At 46.3% G+C, this 18,750-nt stretch overlaps 1 protein-coding gene across 1 annotated transcript; it reads left to right on the top strand.

Annotated features, from left to right (window-relative positions):
• The first annotated feature begins 12,412 nt into the window (after positions 1–12,412).
• MARCKS (myristoylated alanine rich protein kinase C substrate) lies at positions 12,413–17,219 on the top strand. Its single transcript, XM_029595239.1, has 2 exons — positions 12,413–12,642; positions 15,384–17,219. The coding sequence occupies exons 1-2, from the start codon at positions 12,541–12,543 to the stop codon at positions 16,119–16,121; spliced, it is 840 nt and encodes a 279-aa protein (XP_029451099.1). The 5' UTR covers positions 12,413–12,540; the 3' UTR covers positions 16,122–17,219.
• The last annotated feature ends 1,531 nt before the right edge of the window (positions 17,220–18,750 follow it).

The raw sequence follows: 18,750 nt of genomic DNA, 5'->3' as shown, positions 1-18,750 counted from the left end.
TTGGCTCTAAGTTGGTTCCAGTCCTTCCTAAGCAGCAGGTTCTATAAAGTCAGGATAAACAACAAGGAATCTCACCCCGTCCTCACAGACCAAGGAGTCCCTCAAGGATCTTCACTTTCACCCACCCTCTTCAATATCTACCTCCTCCCCCTCTGCCACCTACTCGCTAACCTTAAGCTCACCCATTACCTCTATGCGGATGACATACAAATCCTTATCCCAATCACAGAATCCCTTCAAAAAACTATCACCTACTGGAATGACTGCCTTCAGCCAATCAAAGACCTACTCTCTAGCCTCAACTTAGTTCTGAATGCCAATAAAACAGAAATGCTCATTATCTCCCAGGACCCCTCCACCATCTCATCAAGCTCCTCTCAATTAACAAGTCTAAACATCAATTTCTCAACTGACGTCAGGGATCTAGGAGCCTGGCTGGACAACAATCTAAACCTAAAAACGTTTATAAACACTACCACAAAGGACTGCTTTTACAAACTGCAAGTCCTCAGAAAGCTAAAACCCCTCCTTCACTTTAATGACTTCCGGCTAGTACTTCAATCCATCATACTAACTAAGATCAATTATTGCAACTCCCTTCTTCTCAGACTCCCCACAAATACTATAAAACCCTTACAGATGGTTCAGAACGCTGCAGCCAGAATCCTCTCAAACTCCAACAAAAGAGAACATATCACGCCAATCCTCCGTAATCTTCACTGGCTTCCTGTCAAACACAGGATCCTCTTTAAAGTTCTCACAATCATTCACAAAGCAACACACAACCTCGCTCCCATCATGTTAAGCACACAACTTCAACCTCATACATCTTCCAGACCCATCAGAAGCGCATACAAAGGCACACTGTATGCCCCGCCTGCAAAAACATCACTAAGGAAATGAGCACTATCCGCAGCAGGCCCCCACCAATGGAACGTGCTCCTCCCAGATCTACGGCTTGAACCAAATCATCAGGAATTCAAAAAAAAGCTAAAAACCTGGCTCTTCCGCCAAGCCTTCCCAGACACTTAATGCTGTCTTACTAAAGATTCTTCCCTTATTAATGATACTGTGCTCAATTGTTTTTTGTAACTGTTCTATGATACTGGGTTCAATTGTTTCTTGTAACTGTACTATGTTCAATTTATACTGAGTTCTTTTGTTCTATGTAAAGCCCCCTCCCCCTTTCTTTGGGTGTTTCACCGTTTTATGTAAACCAGAGTGATTTGTATTTCATACAAGAACCTCGGTATATAAAAATTAAAAATAAATAAATAAAATAAATGTGCAGCCACATTTAGATGGATAACTTGTGAGTTATCCGGCTCATTGATGACTTTTGAATATTTCTGCAACTTAACCGGCTGGTTTGGATAAAGTTTAGCCAGATGAAGTAGGGTATGTGGGGGTCAGGACGGAATTCTGATAGTTGGATAAGTTAGTGCTTTAATTCCAATATTCAGAGTTAACCGGATAACTTATCAGCTTACTGTGGTTGTGCCCCCTAGAGCAGCCCCAAAGTTAGCAGGATAAACTTATCTTCCCAAATTTACCACAGTCTTATACGTTCAATGATGCGCCTCTGCTGCCGCATGCACTGCTAAAGATAGCTATATAAATTGATCTGGACGTGGCTGAATATTACCCTCACAGTTTATTTTGCTGTGGATTGCATATAACTTTTTTTTTTTTTTTTTGGAACAAGGAGTTGGGAAGAGAAGCTCGCTCTGTCCACTGGCTACACTGAGCTTGTGTGGCAGTGTCTCCCTGGCATGCTGCACTTAAAACAAACAAACATGGCCCAAGGTAAAGGCTGTGTGCTTGCCCTGTTAGTCCACTTCCATCCATAAAAATTAAGAGGCAACAAAGAGGCTGCGCCTGGGACCTTTTTATTTATGAGGTAAGGTGGGGGTCCCTTCACCAGGTCAAGGCAACACAAGACTGTGTAAGCCACACAATCCTGATCTGCTCCAGTTCACGATCTTACTGATTTCCTGTGCGAAGGGACTCTTTTAACAAATGTAGTAGTTGGAAGGCTTTTTGGAGGCTAGCAATGACAGGCAACACAATAATAACTTCAAAAATTAGCTGTAAGTAATTGTTTAGTAGAGCTGGGGTGAAACTGTTAAATGCTCAGTGGTGTTCTGATGGCTGCTGACCACAGCTGTGTGAGGGTCTCATCTTTAAGCCTCCCAGGCTGTCACCCTGTTATCCTCCAGTGCTGATATGACCAACACCAAAAGAAGCAGGAGTGTGACTCTCATAGCTAGCAGAGCCCCACTGAGCATTTACCTGTTGTACACCAGTTGTTTTTTTCAATATCAATTAGCAACTGATTTTGTAGGTTATTATTATGTAGCACACAGCTGCACAGTACTAACAATTTTAAAGATCTATTTGGTGTATTTAATGAACGAGGCCCTGGAACATCTGACCTTTCCCATTCAAAGGGGCCAATGCAATATCACACGCATAAATGTGTGTCCAAACTGGGCGGCTTTTTTAAATCTGGCCCATTGTGTGACCCCGCAAATATTTTTTTTTCATCAAGCCTTTCATTTTTTAAGAATTTTTAGTCGTCGCAAGCAATGGATTTTAGTATTGCAACAGTACTAAGTAGGAGGAACCGCAGAAAAGCTTTAATTTTTTATATTTTGGATGAGTCCTTGACGTGTGGCAAGATGTTACCCCAGGGATGGCGTTAAATTTACTGCATTAAAAAGTGTGTGAGGGCAATATTTTTGCATCGGGGGATAATAGCTAACAGCCTCATCTACATGGCATTCATGCCTTAGTGTGGGCTTGCGTTTTGGACGCACTGATTCTCTTTTTGCATTGGGTGTTAGTCTAGAGCGTCCAAAAAATGCACGTTAAGCTGTGCTATAGGCTGACCATGGGTCTAAAAGTCGTTTGTTGATTTTAAGGAAGAAACGTTCTGAAATCTCCTATTTGCCTTACCTAGATTGCAATCTCCATGGCGCTGGGGCTGTCTCTTCTGTGCTGCCTACAGACAGGCTTTGTAATCTCTTCCCATAAAATGACCCCTCCCCCTCCCCCTTTGTCTTTTAATTAACTTCTTGTGCTTGCACCTTTAAGGAAGTAAAGCTCAGCAGTGGACTTCTTCTTCTGCCATCGCCAAACTGTCTCCGCTCAGCTCTTTACACCTCATCCCCACTCCCACATTCCAAGCACACTGACTCGCCATCGGTCCTGGCTTTTCATTTTGGAGAATACCTGCCTTTGTGTTCGAAATTGTTTGTTTGAAGTACAGAAGAAAATATAAAGCCATGGCACAAACAGAAAATGAACTGGAAAGTACCTGCCTTTTGACTTCTAAAGGCCCCCGCCCCCAGCTCATGGCTTTTCATTTGCAGGACGCCTGCTTTCAGCCTAAAAAGGCTGCCACCGGATCCTTTTTTCCTCAATAAGTGGCAAGAAGAAGGAAATCTTTGGCTCTTGGCTGCCTTCTTCTCTCGTGCCCTTCTGGCCCGTAGCAGGCTGGTTGTTTCCCCCCTGAACTTGTGTGAGCCGCCGTCTGTCTCTCTGCTGGCGGTGCCCTCACACCAGCACCTCTCAGGCTGCAGCTCTGGGTCACGGGCGGCGCCCTTCCTGTTCAGTTTTTATTTATTTCCTCAGGGAATGTGTCAGTGTTTATTATCACCAACAAAAGCAGGAGAAAATGGGGGGGGGGAGAGGGTTTTGGTTTTTTTTCTACTGATTTTCTTCCGATTTTGTTGGTGATAATAAACACTGACAAATTCCCAGGAGAAATAAAATATAAAATGAAAACAAAGGTCACTAGTCCTGTGGAACACAAGGGCAAACAAAGTGCAATATCGAACACCTTCAAGATTTCATGCTGCAGTCTTAGGAGGCTCTGATACCTTTTAAATAACCAACAAAATGATGTCGATGTTGTAGCACAAGAGCCCCCCCCCCCCCAGATCACCAGCGTTGCCAGTCTGCTAAAACAAAATGAACAAAAATGGCATGTCCATAAGAATAATTTCCTGTCAGCAGAAACCTGCTGAGCTCTGGAAGGCTCTGTGTCACCAGTGCCAGGGCTGAAGCTCTGTCACGCTGCTGCACGCGGGAGGCGCAGACAATCAGGCCAATGCGATATTGGCGCGGGGGGAAACGGGCGCTCATGATTTAGCACCCACTGTCCTAACATGCACCAATCGACCTATCCAGGGCACCCAACTTAAATCTGCTGCCGCAGTAAAAAGGGGGCGCTAGGGGAAACTGTGCGTCCCTAGTGCCTCCTCGGCAGCGGGAGCCCAGGAGAGGTGACCGTCAGCGGGTTAGGAAAAGGGACGCTCATTAATTGAGCGTCCCTTTTCCTAACCTGACTGCTGGAACACTCTAAAAAAAAAAATTGTTTTTGGACACTTCTTATGTTTTTTGTTCCTACAACTTAATATTGCCACGATATTAAGTTGGAGGAAGTACAGAAAAGCAGTATTTTCTGCTTTTCTGTACACTTTTTGGGCTGCCCCAGCAGACGTTAATTTCTGAGGGTGAAAATGTCCATGTTAGGTTCACATTATTTCTTTTTCATTGGGGAAGAATCACTAATAGCACTCATCACATGCATTTGCATGTGATGAGTGCTATTAGCTTTCTGGGGGATTGGATGTTGCGCAGGAGGTGCACCCTTGAGCCGAGGTGGGGTTGATACTACCCACAGGGCAAGCCTGTGGGTCCCCACCGTCGGTAGGCGGAGCTGGCTGACTGACGGAGGCCGGCTGGAGCTTCACCAATACCAGCCCTCATTCCCCACAGGTTGAGCCCTTGGGTGCCGGGGCCGGCTGGAGTTAGGTGGGCCTCCGTCCGAGGTCTTCTGATGGATGAGGAGGAGGTCAGCCAGGGACCAGCAACAGTAGAAGCAGAATGTCAGAACTGGACGAGGCTGAGTCCCAGAGACCCGGGCGCCAATAAGAACAGGAATCAGACAGGGGGTGCCCGAGTAAGAACAGGCCAAAGTTTGAAAAGCCAAGTCCAGAATAGAAGTAGCAGAGGCATCATAGAACAGGCTGGAGTCAGGGCAGGTGGCAAGCAAGGAAGAGTGGCAAGGCAAGGCAATGGTCAGGTCCAGAAGATAATGAGTAGCATACTCAGGCGAAGCAAAGGTCGGGACCAGGAGATGCTCAATATCGTGGTCAGGCAAAGCAGAGGTCGGGTCCAGGAGATGATAAGTAGTGTGGTCGGGCAAAGCAGAGGTCGAGTCCAGGAGTCAGTCTGTAGAGCAAGTAGGGTAAACGCAGGACACAGGAACAAGGAAGAGTAACAGGACCAGGATCAGGAACACAGACAAAACAGGAACCAAGAACATGAAGGATTCACCAGAGGAAGCAACGAAGTACACGACCAGCGGAGAGACCTGTTGCAAAGGCAACTAACTGAGGCTGGGCCCAGCCTTATACACCGGGACCCAGTGACGTCATCATCCAGGGCCGCGGGTTGGTTTCCCGCCACAGCCTCTTTAAAAGAAAAGATGCTCGTGCGCCTAGGGAGGGGCATAGCACTGGACGGTGGCATCTCCCTGTGGGGAGGCCTGCCGTGGAGCAGGGACGTCCGCCGCGGAGACAGGAGCTCCAGGGGTGGCCCGAGGTCAAAGGCGGCAGCCTATGGCCATGAGGGAAGTGGAGCCAGACGCTGAAACAGGCAGAAGAGGGTAAGAGGGCCTGGCCGCGGGCCTGCCTCGGCCAGCACACACAACATTGGACACGTGTTTTGAACACGCTAATCCCCCTATAGCATAAAGGGTTGTGGACACGTGTCCAAAATGCGCGTCCAACCGCGGATTAACCAGTGTGCTAGGCTGAGTGCACTGTATTGCATTGACCTGAATGTCTCAATGAACAGTATGTCCAGCTGAGTGGTGACTCCTAATGTGCATTGTGTAGCTATAAATTGGGTCTCTCGTCCCTAAGTGCATCACTTTGCATTTGTCCACATTAAAATTCATTTGCCAGTTTTGCAAGATCCTCTTGCAATTTGTCACAATCCTCTTATGATTTGGCAACTTTGAATAATTTTGTGTCGTCTGCAAATTTGATCACCTCACTTGTTGTTCCCATTTCCAGGTCATTTCTAAATATATTAAAAAGCATGGGTCCCAGAACAGATCCCTGGGCACCCCACTATTCACCTTTTTCAGTTGGGAAAACTTACCATTTAGTTCTACTCTCTGTTTTCTATCTTTAACCAGTTGGCAATCCACCATAGGACACTGCCACCTATCCCATGAGTTTCTAATTTCCTAAGAAGTCTCTCATGAGGGATTTTGTCAAATGCTTTCTGGAAATCCAGATACATTATATCAACTGGCTCACCTTTATCCACGTATTTATTTATAAATGTCATTTAAAAAAATGCAGCAAGGGAGGCAAGACTTCCCTTGGCTAAATCCATGTTGGCTTTGTCCCATTAAACTATGCTTCTTGATATGTTCAGCAATTTTGTTCTTTATGAAAGTTTCTACCTTTTTCCTGGCACAGACGCCAGACTCGCTAATGTGTGGTTTCTTGGCTCACCCCTTGAACCCTTTTTAAAAATTGGGATTACATTGGCAACCTCCAGTCTTCAGGTTCCACGGACAATTTTAATTATAGTTTACAAATTATTCATAGCAGGTCTACAATTTCATTTTTCAGTTTAGCACACTGGGATATATGCCATCTGGTCCAAGTGTTTTTATACTCTTTAGTTTTCCAATTTGCCCTAGTACATCTTCCAGGTTCACTGAGATTTGTTTCAGTTCCTCTGAATTATCACCTTTGAATATAATTTCTGCATGAGTATATCTCTCAAAGAAAAAAAATGTGGCTCAAAAAATAATGAAACACTGTTCAACACATAAGCCCCCAATTTTATTTGATTAGAAGCAACAGAAGAAACTCTCAGAATAAAATACACTTGTTAATCAAGGAACCCCAACACAGCCGTATTTCGCACCAAAGCTGCATCAGGGGGAGCGGTGGGATCTCATATCATCTTAATTAATCTCATATAAGTGGGGGGGGGGGGGGGGGGAGGGGAAACCCCCAAGGCCAAATTCATAGTGATATAAGAAGTTTGGTTCCGGAAACATTATCGGGTACACTGTCAGGTCTTGACCTACAAGGATATTCTACCTATATATTTTCTGAACTAAACTTCTTTGAATTCTTGTGTGGCGTAAAATAATTACTACTTACCCTCATTCTGGCTGGAGATTCTTGATTCCTGCTCTATAAAATAGGATTTTCATTCCCCTATTTCCTGCCTCTATAACTGGGGAGAGTGAGGGGTAAAGCCTGGGATAAGCACAGAGGATCCTTAGCTGTGGGGGAGTGAGGGGTAAAGCCTGGGATAAGCACAGAGGATCCTTAGCTGTGGGGGAGTGAGGGGTAAAGCCTGGGATAAGCAAAGAGGATCCTTAGCTGTGGGTGAGTGAGGGGTAAATCCTGGGATAAGCATAGAGGATCCTTAGCTATGGGGGAAAGAGAGGTAAAGCCTGGGATGAGCACAGAGGATCCTTAGCTGTGGGTGAGTGAGGGGTAAATCCTGGGATAAGCACAGAGGATCCTTAACTGCGGGGAGTGAGGAGTGAAGCCTGGGATAAGCACAGAGGATCCTTAGCTATGGGGGAGTGAGGGGTAAATCCTGGGATGAACACAGAGGATCCTTAGCTGTGGGGGAGTGAGGGGTAAAGTCTGGGATAAGCACAGAGGATCCTTAGCTGTGGGAGAGTGAGGGGTAAAGCCTGGGATAAGCACAGAGGATCCTTAGCTGTGGGAGAGTGAGGGGTAAAGCCTGGGATAAGCACAGAGGATCCTTAGCTGTGAGGGAGTGAGGGTTAAAGCCTGGGAGGAGCACAGAGGATCCTTAGCTGTGGGGGGAGGGGTAAAGCCTGGGATAAGCACAGAGGATCCTTAGCTGTGGAGGAGTGAGGGGTAAAGCCTGGGATAAGCACAGAGGATCCTTAGCTGTGGGGGAGTGAGGGGTAAAGCCTGGGATAAGCACAGAGGATCCTTAGCTGTGTGGGAGTGAAGGGTAAAGTCTAGGATAAGCACAGAGTATCCTTAGCTGTGGGGGGAGGGGTAAAGCCTGGGATAAGCACAGAGGATCCTTAGCTGTGGGGGAGTGAAGGGTAAATCCTGGGATAAGCACAGAGCATCCTTTGCTGTGGAAAACTGAGTTAAAAGTCAGAGATGACCTGGTGTCTATTCCTTTGCACCAGGAATGTAATTGTGCAGAGTAGATGCTGTCATGGTTGTGTGAGTGTAGATGAAGTTTTAGTGCTTTTTTTTTTTGTATATTTCCATGTTCTGTCACAAATGGTGAAACGTCTGCAGCCTGCAGGTATCAGGCTCATCCTCTGGTCTGTTCCCATGAACGTCTGATGTTACTGTTGGGACAGGTGCACAAGGAGAAGTAAAGGATCAGGATTCTTCCTCACCATCTGGCATGCAGGGGCTGGAGGAAGGTTGCCATCTGTTCCCACCTACAAAGGGGGCTTGTGCTAGGTGCAGGAGGGAGCCTGACACCAGGCTTTTGCAGGGATGAGAGAGAAAGGCAAAGAGAAGTCAGGCAGACGGGATGTCACACCCTGGAAGGATCTGAGCAGACAATGCCCGGTGCACACAGGGCAGGCTGGGGTAGATGTGCTCTCCCCGCTGGCTGCCCATCACATACTTGCAATTGCTAAGGATGTGCATTAAAGGTTTAGGATTATGGTTAGCATAGTGGATGTGAAGGATCCCGATGCTGTGTAAGCTGTGAGGGTGGGATGCGTGCATTTTCTGGGCTAACTCTCTAGACACCTCTTCTCATAGTCTTTCTGCCTTGCCCCAGCTGCTTGATTTACTCTGCCAGATACAAAATGACTTCTGATCTGCTCTCAAATAGCCGTGGCCACTCAGCAGTGCCGGCTTTGGGAGCCTCTCCCTGTGCAGAGCCTGGGGCATCGGGGTGCTCATCTATCACAGTGGACCAGTGTGGGAAGCGATGGACCCCCATGTCAGGCGCTGCACCCTGAGGCCGAGAAAAGCCGTGCTGACCCGGAGAGAGGATTGCCTTCTGCCCGACCCCACTCCTGATCTGCAGGTCAGGGAGGGCTGCGGCCCCTACCCAGGAGAGGGAGCCTGCATCCCTGCACTGCCCTCTCCATCCTTGGCACAGACGGCCCTCATAAAGGTGATAGTGGGTGGGAGGAGGGCAGAATACATGTGTAGATGGTTTAGTGGGGGGGGGGGGGGGTTTACTGTCACTCTGCTTCCTTCCGGGATTTTACCCTGCTCTTTCTTCCTGTGTTTGTTTTAGGTTCAGTCTGCTGTGTGCCTGCCCGTCCTCCCCCTACCCTGGCTCCATCTGCTGCTCTTTTCCCTGCATTCTCCCCCTCCCCATCCCCCTCCTGCCACTCACTCGCTCTCCGAATCTTTCCCCTGCAGTCGCCATGGAAACCAGCCCAGAGCCGGCAAATGGTGAAAAGAGAAAGAGGAAAGCAAGCCGCAGACAGGCGGCTAACAAAAGAGGCTCGTAGCCCAGCCCTCCATGATGCACACACTTCCCAGAAAGGAACGAGGAAAGCAAACCCAGCAGAGGAGAGCCAAGAGCCTGTCTGCAAGGGTTACATGCACAGATCACCACAGCTGGACTCCTAGCCTCTAGGGAGATGGCGACGTCTTCAGGTTACCTGGCTCTACTTCCTTCACTTCTAATGGCTGGTCTCCTGGTTCCATCATCCTTCATTCCTGATGGTTGATCTCTTGGCTCCATCATCCTTCACTCCTGGTGGCTGGTCTCGGGGCTCCATCGTCCTTCACTCCTGGCACCTGCTCTCTTGGCTCCATAATCCTCCAGGCCTGGCAGTTGGTCTCCTGGGTCCATCTTTCTTCAGTCCTGGCAGCTGGTCTCAGCTCCATCTTCCTCCAGTCCTGGCAGCTGGTCCCTGGGATCCATCATCCTTCACTCCTGACAGCTGCCCTTTTGGCTCCATAATCCTCCACACTTGATGGTTGGTGTCAAATTCCTTCACTCCTAATGGCTGGTCTTTTGGGTCCATCTTCCTTAAGTCCTGGCAGCTGGTCTCTAGGATCTATCTTCCTTCTGTCTTGGCAGCTAGTTTCCAGACTCTTGGCTCCATCTTCTTATACTCCTGGCATCTGGTCTCTTGGCTCCATCTTCCTTCAGTTTTGGCAACTGTGCTCTCTCTTCCTCCTGTCTTTGACAGCTGTTCTCCTGGGTCCATCTTTTTTCAGTCCTAGCAGCTGGTCTCTTGGCTCTAACTTCCTACAGTCCTGGCATCTAATATCTTGGGTCCATCTTCCTTCAGTCCTAGCAGCTGGTCTCAGGATCCCTGCTTGTTATCAGTGTTTTAAAGCCACCTTTAACCTATACTGTAATGGTCAGATATATTTGCAGAAAGTATGAAGCACATTTGCAAAATAAGAACTTGCTTTCATGAAATTCTATTAAAACAACCAAGATGGAAGAGCATAAAGTTCAACTATTAGGAAATGAAGCTTCAGCTAGGATGCTCCAGCCAGAATAACACTGCTAATTTCCCCAGTTTGGTAAGGTGTCGCTGGGAGTGAGCCACTGCCTCACACACCTCCTCCCCCTCCCTCAAAGAGAGTTTGATTAACTGGTTCCCTGCACCCATGAGACGAATAAACAGAATTTTAGTCACTAAAACTGTAAGATGGTGGAGGGGAGGGGAGTTAATAAATATAACCAGTCACCCACAGATGGTGAGATGCACAGACAATGCTGCCTCTTATCGCTCCTTGTGAATCCAGGGGATGCTCCGAGGGGGAGCCTGAATGAAACATGTGCATGGGCTTCTGCAGATCAGTGGAGCTTTGTTATAGAAAAGGCCAGCCTTCCAGCCCCTTCCCCAACAAAAGCTTGCCCTGACCCATCCCAGCAGCTCCTTTCTCTAGCCTCTTCCCAGCTGCTGGCTTAACCCTTGATGGCTCCCATACACCAAGCTCTATTTAAAGAAGCCAAACAGAGGGAATGGAAGGGGGATTCTGGCACATAAAAATAGGGCTGCTCAGTATTAATGGTTCTTTGAGCCAGGGAGTTCAGTTTTACTGAAGTGACTTCATATCAACACCAAGCCACCCCCAACTCCACAGCGCAGGATTCCAGCCACACACCACTGCAGCACCTCCGCCTTATAAAATAGTCCCCTCTCTGAAAATGCAAATCTAGAATAATAAGGAAGCAACATTTAATCAGACCAGCAGGGAACTATTTCATTTGTAGCCAGTATTGGTGGGTTGGGGGAGATGGGAAACCTCTCTCGTCATATTGCATTTTCCACATCTGGCTCACAGATCAGCTCCTCTGTTTTGTGTTGAGCTCCTGATCCACATGCAGCAAAATCCAAAACCTGTGTTCAGTTTTCTATTATTACTTTTACAATCTCTCTCTCTCATCATGGCCTTGTCACACACCAGAGAGAAAGCTTCTCAGGCTGACAGGAGCCCACAGGACCATAGCCAGCACTTGAACCAGATGATCTAGAGGCGAAAGGCTCTAACACAACTTAAGAAATCTGCTGAGACACTTTAAAAATACCCTTGCAAAACAATGGAGCTGAAAAGGATTATTTGGGAGCTTGTTTTTTTTTTTTTTTTCCCCAATGATTAGAGCAGGGCTTTCCAGACCTGTCCTGGGGACCCCACAGCCAGTCGGGTTTTCAGGATATCCACAATGAATATGCATGAGATAGATTTGCATAGCATGTGGAATCAATTTATGCAGATGTATCCTTTGCATATTCATTGTGGATATCCTGAAAATCCGACTGGCTGTGGGGTCCCCAGGACAGGTTTGGGAAACCATGGCATAGAGGGTGAGGGGCTAAAGCAGGGACTCTCATGACAGTGCACCAGCACAGAGGGGAAAAAAGGGGATGCAGACTATAGAAATCTCTGTAAATTCCCCACATTTGCAAAATTCTGTGTAAAACAGTACAGGAGAAACTAAAAAAAAAAAAAAAAAGAAAGATTTCTTTATAAAGACTTATCCCTGCTTCCCTGTTCCTGTCACTCAGCATGCATTGGGGCAGCCCCATTTTATGTGATTTATATTCCACTTTTCAGGCACTTCAACGTGGGTTACATGGACCTCCTCCCTACACCCCTCTTGATTCGGATCTTCCAGTGAAGCAGTGTCCATCCTCCACCCGCAGTGGAAGGCAGCATTTTTTTTGCACCTTCCCTCGCTACAGAGCGGTACTTGATACAGCCCCCCGCCCCTTTGAATTCGGATTCTTCCCAGCTCCAGCTGCCCCAGCCGCTCGCCGGCCCCGCCCCCGTGCCGCGCGGCAGGCCCCGCCCCGTGGGTCGGCGGCCGGCGATTGGCCGCGGCGGGAGCGTGGGCGTGGCGGCGGGGGGCGCGGGGCATTGAGGAGCGCGCGCCGGGCAGAGTGTGCAGCGGCGGTTGGCGGGTGCAGGCGCGCGAGGCTCAGGCAGCGGCTCCTCCGGTTCTCGTGCCCCCCCTTCCGGCTTTCTAGCGCTCCCCGTTTTCCCACCTCCCGTCATGGGCGCTCAGTTCTCCAAGACCGCGGCGAAGGGCGAGGCGGCTGTCCCCGAGAAGCCCGGGGAGGTGGCGGCTGCGTCCCCATCCAAAGCCAACGGGCAGGTAAGGAGGGGTGGGGCTCGCGGGGTCGTGTGGTGGGGGTTGTAGTGTGTGCGGCTTTCTGATGTCGTCGCCTCCTCTTCGCATGGGGGGGGGGGGGTGGCGGCTGTAGTTCTCTTTTTCTCTCGAGTTGCTGCTCCCTGTATTGAGGTGGGGGCTGTGATCCCTTTCGGTGGGAGGGGGAGTGTTGCTGCTCCCTGTATTGAGGTGGGGGCTGTGATCCCTTTCGGTGGGAGGGGGAGTGTTGCTGCTCCCTGTATTGAGGTGGGGGCTGTGATCCCTTTCGGTGGGAGGGGGAGTGTTGCTGCTCCCTGTATTGAGGTGGGGGCTGTGATCCCTTTCGGTGGGAGGGGGAGTGTTGCTTCTCCCTGTATTGAGGTGGGGGCTGTGATTCCTTTCGGTGGGAGGGGGAGTGTTGCTTCTCCCTGTATTGAGGTGGGGGCTGTGATTCCTTTCGGTGGGAGGGGGAGTGTTGCTGCTCCCTGTGCTGAGATGGGGGGGCTGTGATTCCTTTCTTTGGGGGGTGGGAGGAGTATTGCCTCTAGTGTGCTAAAGAGGTAGGTAGTGGCTGTGATTGCCCTCTTTGGGGGTAGGATACGAGGGGGTTGTTGCCTCTCCCTGTGTTGAGGAGGAAGGTGGGAGCTGTTTTTTGCCTTTCCCTGTGCTGGGGGGGGGGGGCTGTGATTTTCTCTCCTAGGGGGTTGGAGGGAGGGAGGAAGGAAGGGGAGCGCGCTCTCCAGCTCTTTGTCTGCCTTCGCTGGCGGCTTTGTGTGCGCGAGCGGGGGGGGGGAGGGGATGCAGCCGTGCCTGGGGGTATTCTCTGGACGCACGTGTGCTCGGACCCCATCGCCCCCACCCCTGGGCCCTGTTCTCTGCTTATTGGATATATGGGGGGGGGGGCTGTAGAGGCTGGTCGAGTGCCACACGCAGCTCCTTGCGCTCTCTGCTTTGTTATAGTCCTTCCTCACCTTATCTAAAGCAGTTCGCTCAAATATGGGTGTGGTCGCGGTGCTTTCTCTCCGCCACGCCACCTTTATTTCTAGCTAGCAGCCTGCCTATACACTCCAAATCATTCCTAATCACCTTAATACGTCCCTTGCAATTCTAGTACAGTGCTTGCAAACATCTTACTGTACAAGCCTACTTACTATAAAGCATCGGTGCATTACAAGTTACCACCAAAAATCAAAGCGTGTTCTCAAAATGATATATGCTGGTGAAAAAGCGTATTTAATAAATAAAGGGTTTGGGAGGAGCCAGTGTGTGAATGAAGCTTATTTTGCGAGAGTTGTAAAATGGTGTGTGAGATGAGGAAGGAGCATTAGCTTTTGTTTGCCGGCTTCATGCTCTGGCAGGGCTGGGGCGATCGTGATCTGGGCTCTAATGTGCTGCTGACTGTTTTTGTTCCCCTCCCCCCCCCAGCCACAGTGGTGGTGGTGATGGAGACACAGTACCCTCTGCTGGAGACCTACTGCACTTCTAGCCTGTCTCTATTTTAAGAGAATACATGCAGATTATCTTTTGCAATAAGATAGTCATGTTCTGTGAAACTTGGTCCCCCTCTTAACACTTATTTTGGTCTTTGTTGTACAATAAAACAAAGATGTAAAGACACCTGAAGACCTGAGGTTCTAGGGTTTTCATACGTTCCTGGGATAAAGATGTTAAAAATTGTAATTTGCATTGGCTAAAACCAGGACTAAGTTTTGCTTTCCTACATGAACAGATTTGCTCTAAACTTCAACCCGTGGTATAAGATGGCTTAAAATGCTAGTCAGAATACTGTTTCACATGCCACTCTCCACTTGCTGTGTTTTAATCTTTAAATTAGTGGTTCTCGGGGACCACCCAGCTACATTGGATTTTGGAATATTAGTGGTTTTCATTGTAGAGTATATGGAAATATAAACATGTATATCCTTGAGAAGGTGGTTCTTTCAATGGAGTGAGGGTGAAATCAATGACATATTTCCTTACAGAAAGGATGGTGGATGCATGTATCTTTCCAGTAAAGTCATTAATATCAATTAAAGCATGGTACAAGCTCAGGGGATTGTGGAGTGATAGGGATTGTAGAGGAAGGCAGTTGTGTGGATGAGCACACTAGATAGGCCATATAGTTGTCTTCTGCCCAATATTTTTATGTATGTGTGTAGATCTTATGCAAATTCCTTATGAATGTCCTGAAAACCAGCTTGGCTTGATCAGTGTTCAGGACAGTTAAGTCACAGCTTTAAATGTTCCCTGTTTTATAACCAAAATGGATCAAGCCTCTAGCATGGCTGCCCATGGTGGTACACTGCCTGCTAGCGTTCTAAGAGTTGATTTGCTGCAGCATATAATCAAGCCTATGGATAGCACAAAATAGTTTTGAAAATAAGGAAAAAGGGAATTGCTAATTCTAATATAGCAGTAAATTCTTTATTAATATTCTTAAAGTTTATCAGTTTTGATATCTACTGGAATTCTCACTGTCCAAGCCTTTTGGGAATTATCTGTACCTTCATCATATTGTTACTTTTGCAGTAGCACAAAATAGTGACATTTGTAATAAACCCCCCCCCAACAGTCTACCAGTTTAAGAGCTGTTCAGATTACAAAGATAAAAGGTATTTTGTTGTGACTTCTTTTTCTGTGATCTTGAAAGTGTTTTTATACACCTAGCAAGTTCAAAATCAGATCCAAATGTTGAGAATAACCTGATTAAACACTTATGGTGAATTTTTTTTTTTTTTCAATTATAGGAAAATGGGCATGTAAAAGTAAATGGTGATGCATCTCCAGCAGCTGCTGAAGCTGGCAAGGAAGAGGTTCAAGCTAATGGAACTGCCCCAGCTGAAGAGACTGCAAAAGAACAAACCCCATCTGAGCCAGCTCCTCAGGAGGTGGCCACTGCAGTAGCTGAGGGGGGCAGTGTAGAGCCAGCCTCCCCAGTGGAAGGGGAATCCTCTGTCAAAGCTGAGGAAGGAGCCACACCTACCCCTTCAACAAGCAATGAAACCCCGAAAAAAAAAAAGAAACGCTTCTCTTTCAAAAAGTCCTTTAAGCTCAGTGGTTTCTCTTTTAAAAAGAACAAGAAGGAGAGTGGTGAGGGGGGAGAGAATGAGGGCACCTCCCCTGTGGAAGGGAGTAAGGAGGAAACATGTGCTACTCCCGATGCTGCAAATGAGGAAAGCAAACCTAGCCCGGAAGAGGCCACAGCCCCAGCCAACGAAACAGGAGAAGCTAAGGAAGAAACACAGTCACAGGAGGTGAAATCTGAGACACCAGAGAAGCCTACAGAAGAGGCAAAGGCTATTGAAGAGCAGAAACCTGAAGAAAAACCAGCAGAGGAGGCACAAGTTGCCCCCACACCTAGTGCTACTCCTGAAGTCCCTTCAACTGAACCAGAGGCCCCCAAAGCAGATGAACCAGCAGCTCCTAAACAGGAGGTGCCATCTGAATCTAGTCCAGAGGTCCCTACCACTGAATCAGCAGAATAAGACACCAGTTTGGAGATAATCAAAGAACTCTTCTCCCCCTGTTTGGAGTGGTGCCAGGTACTGGTTTTGGAGAACTTGTCTACAACCAGGGATTGATCTAAAGATGTCTTTTCTCTTTTTTTTCTTTCCCCATGAATACCATCTCAAATCATTCTTACTGCCATTCCAACCAGCAGAGCAGAGACTTAACCTCCCTCTCTGCTTTGTTGCTTTTTTCACATCAGTATTAATGTTTTTTGCATACTTTTCATCTTATTGAAAATGTAAACTTTTTTCTGTCAGTCTATGGACACGTGCCCATACATGAAGGATATGGGTAGGTGATGGGGTCACAATGGGAATCATTTGGGCACTACATTCTTGAGAGAATGTGCCACATGAAATGATGGAAAGGTCTTTTTTAAAAAAAAAAATTATGAAAGTGTATTTTGTGAGGAAAATTAAGGGTTTACAACACTAAGTCTTGCATAAGGAGGAAAAGAACTCAATACCCAGAATAAAGATGATAGTTTTAGTAATTCATTTAAACCATAGGAACTTTTCACTTATCTCATGTTAGCTGTACCAGTTGGTGATTAAGTAGAAAATCAAGTTGTATAGGCTTTCTTGTTTATTGCTGGTTTCTGACCTTAATAAAGTATAATTATGTATTACCAGCAGGGTGTTTTTAACTGTGACTATTGTATAAAAAACAGAATCTTGATATACAGAAGCACATGAAGTTTGCAAATTTTTCCACCCTGCCCATTTTTGTAAAACTGCAATCATCTTGGAACTTTTAAACAATTTTAAAGTAAACAAAACCAAGCTGTGATAAGTGGAATGGTTACTGTTTATACTGTGGTATGTTTTTTGATTACAGCAGGCAATGCTTTCTTTTCCAGTTGTCTTTACAAATTAAGGAAAATTCTTCCTGATGCAATGGGTTTGTGTAGCATCTTGTCTATCCTGTTTTGTAAATACCAGAAAAGCTTTCACTGATTTGACTTAGAGATGGAATGTGACTTTGCTTACAAAATTGCTATTAAACTCCTGCTTAAGGTGTTCTAATTTTCTGTGAGCACACTAAAAGCGAAAAATAAATGTGAATAAAATGTATGATGGGTGTGTCTTTATTATGGCTATTTGAGGGTACCATTAAAATTCTTTCTAGTTCTCAGCTTTACTGAAAAGGCTTCCCAACTGTGCTCCTACTACCACAGCTGGTCTGTTTTTTCATTTGTAGAAAACAGATTTTGGCATATACTGAATCTCCAATGTATGAACTTCTCTCAGATCTAACAGGAGTTGCAGGACAGGTTTGGGAGCTCATCCTGATTCCATCTAGCGTCCAGAAACTATCCATATCTACAGTATACCTTGACAGCAGGAGCAGTCTGTTACTGGGTAGATTGCTGTCTTGTAATGGGGTATTTCTGCTCTTAAAAGATCTCTTCTATTTTAGTGCTTTTAAGCTTTTCCTCTTAACAGTTTACAAGTATGTGCTGCTTGGGTGAAATTACCAAAACTGACTGTTCTTAAGCTGTCCAAGTTTCATGGTCATTGTAAAAGATCAGCTGGACTTAACCAAAGCTAGTATTAGAATCCATTGAAGAAAAAATGTGATGGCAGCTGTTGCCTATGTGCTTTGCTACGGTCTTTGCATACCTACTTGATATCTGGCTTTCTCCTTGAAATTGCTCTGTTCAGAAGTAGGTTAGTATGTATGGGATCCTTAGATACTTACTTTTTTTTTGTTTCTGATCTTTTGTTAAAGTATTCTCTCCAACCACATGCTTCATTTTGAGCATAGAAGCAAACAATTTCTTTAGTACACTGAATACTAAAGTCATCTTTCACAATAAATTAAAACTAAATTTAGAGTATAAGGCATTTCTGTTGAAAGGGTGTTGAAATTGAGTCTGTTTTTATAGCTTTTGGATGGATAATGTAATCTGAGAGACATATACAATCCCCTATGTATGAGTGCAGGAACTTGCATTTAAAACCAAATTGGGGGTATCTGGCTATCCTAACTCAGATTTGACATTAGTCCTAAAGAGTACTTGAGGACTATAGCATTAACTTCAAACATTGTGTTTTGAGATTTCTCTAGGGTAACTGGCTCTACCACTGGGAAGAATCTCTAGTTATTTGGTAAAATCTTACCTAGCAGCTGATCAGCTCCTTTATTGCAAACTTTAAATGTGTAAATGTTTTTAGTTCAGGAATAACTAAGTCTGCAACTTCATAATTTTGTAAAACAATGGAATAATTAATTCATGCTACCTGTTTCCTTACCCTGTATATTCACTTGTTCTAGCACCTTGGGGTCTTTGATTGAAAATTTGGCAGTTTGATTATACACTTAAATGAGACTCCTAATTTTTCTTAGGTTTCATACTAATCTATAGTGACCCATCTTTACAAAGGAGAAATTGTCACTGACCAGTTGAAGCATAATTAATGACAGCAAGTTGGATTGCTCAGCCTAGAACAAGGATCCTCCTAGTTCTAGGCTGAAATGAGTTAAGGTTCAACCTTCCCACCCCTGGCTTTTGAACTTAAAACCATAGTTGTCTTACTATAATAAAGTGTAATACTTGCTCACTCTTGACAGGTTAAGTTCTCTAGAAAGCACCTAATTTGA

This window comes from Rhinatrema bivittatum, chromosome 3 (assembly GCF_901001135.1).
Source record: "Rhinatrema bivittatum chromosome 3, aRhiBiv1.1, whole genome shotgun sequence".
Lineage (NCBI taxonomy): Eukaryota > Metazoa > Chordata > Amphibia > Gymnophiona > Rhinatrematidae > Rhinatrema > Rhinatrema bivittatum.
This window is presented reverse-complemented; position numbering and strand designations above follow the sequence as displayed.

Coding starts and splice junctions, on each gene's coding strand:
- MARCKS (XM_029595239.1), top strand. CDS start 12,541: ATGGGCGCTCAGTTCTCCAAGACCGCGGCGAAGGGCGAGGCGGCTGTC. Junction 12,643..15,383: donor CATCCAAAGCCAACGGGCAG/GTAAGGAGGGGT, acceptor TTTCAATTATAG/GAAAATGGGCATGTAAAAGT.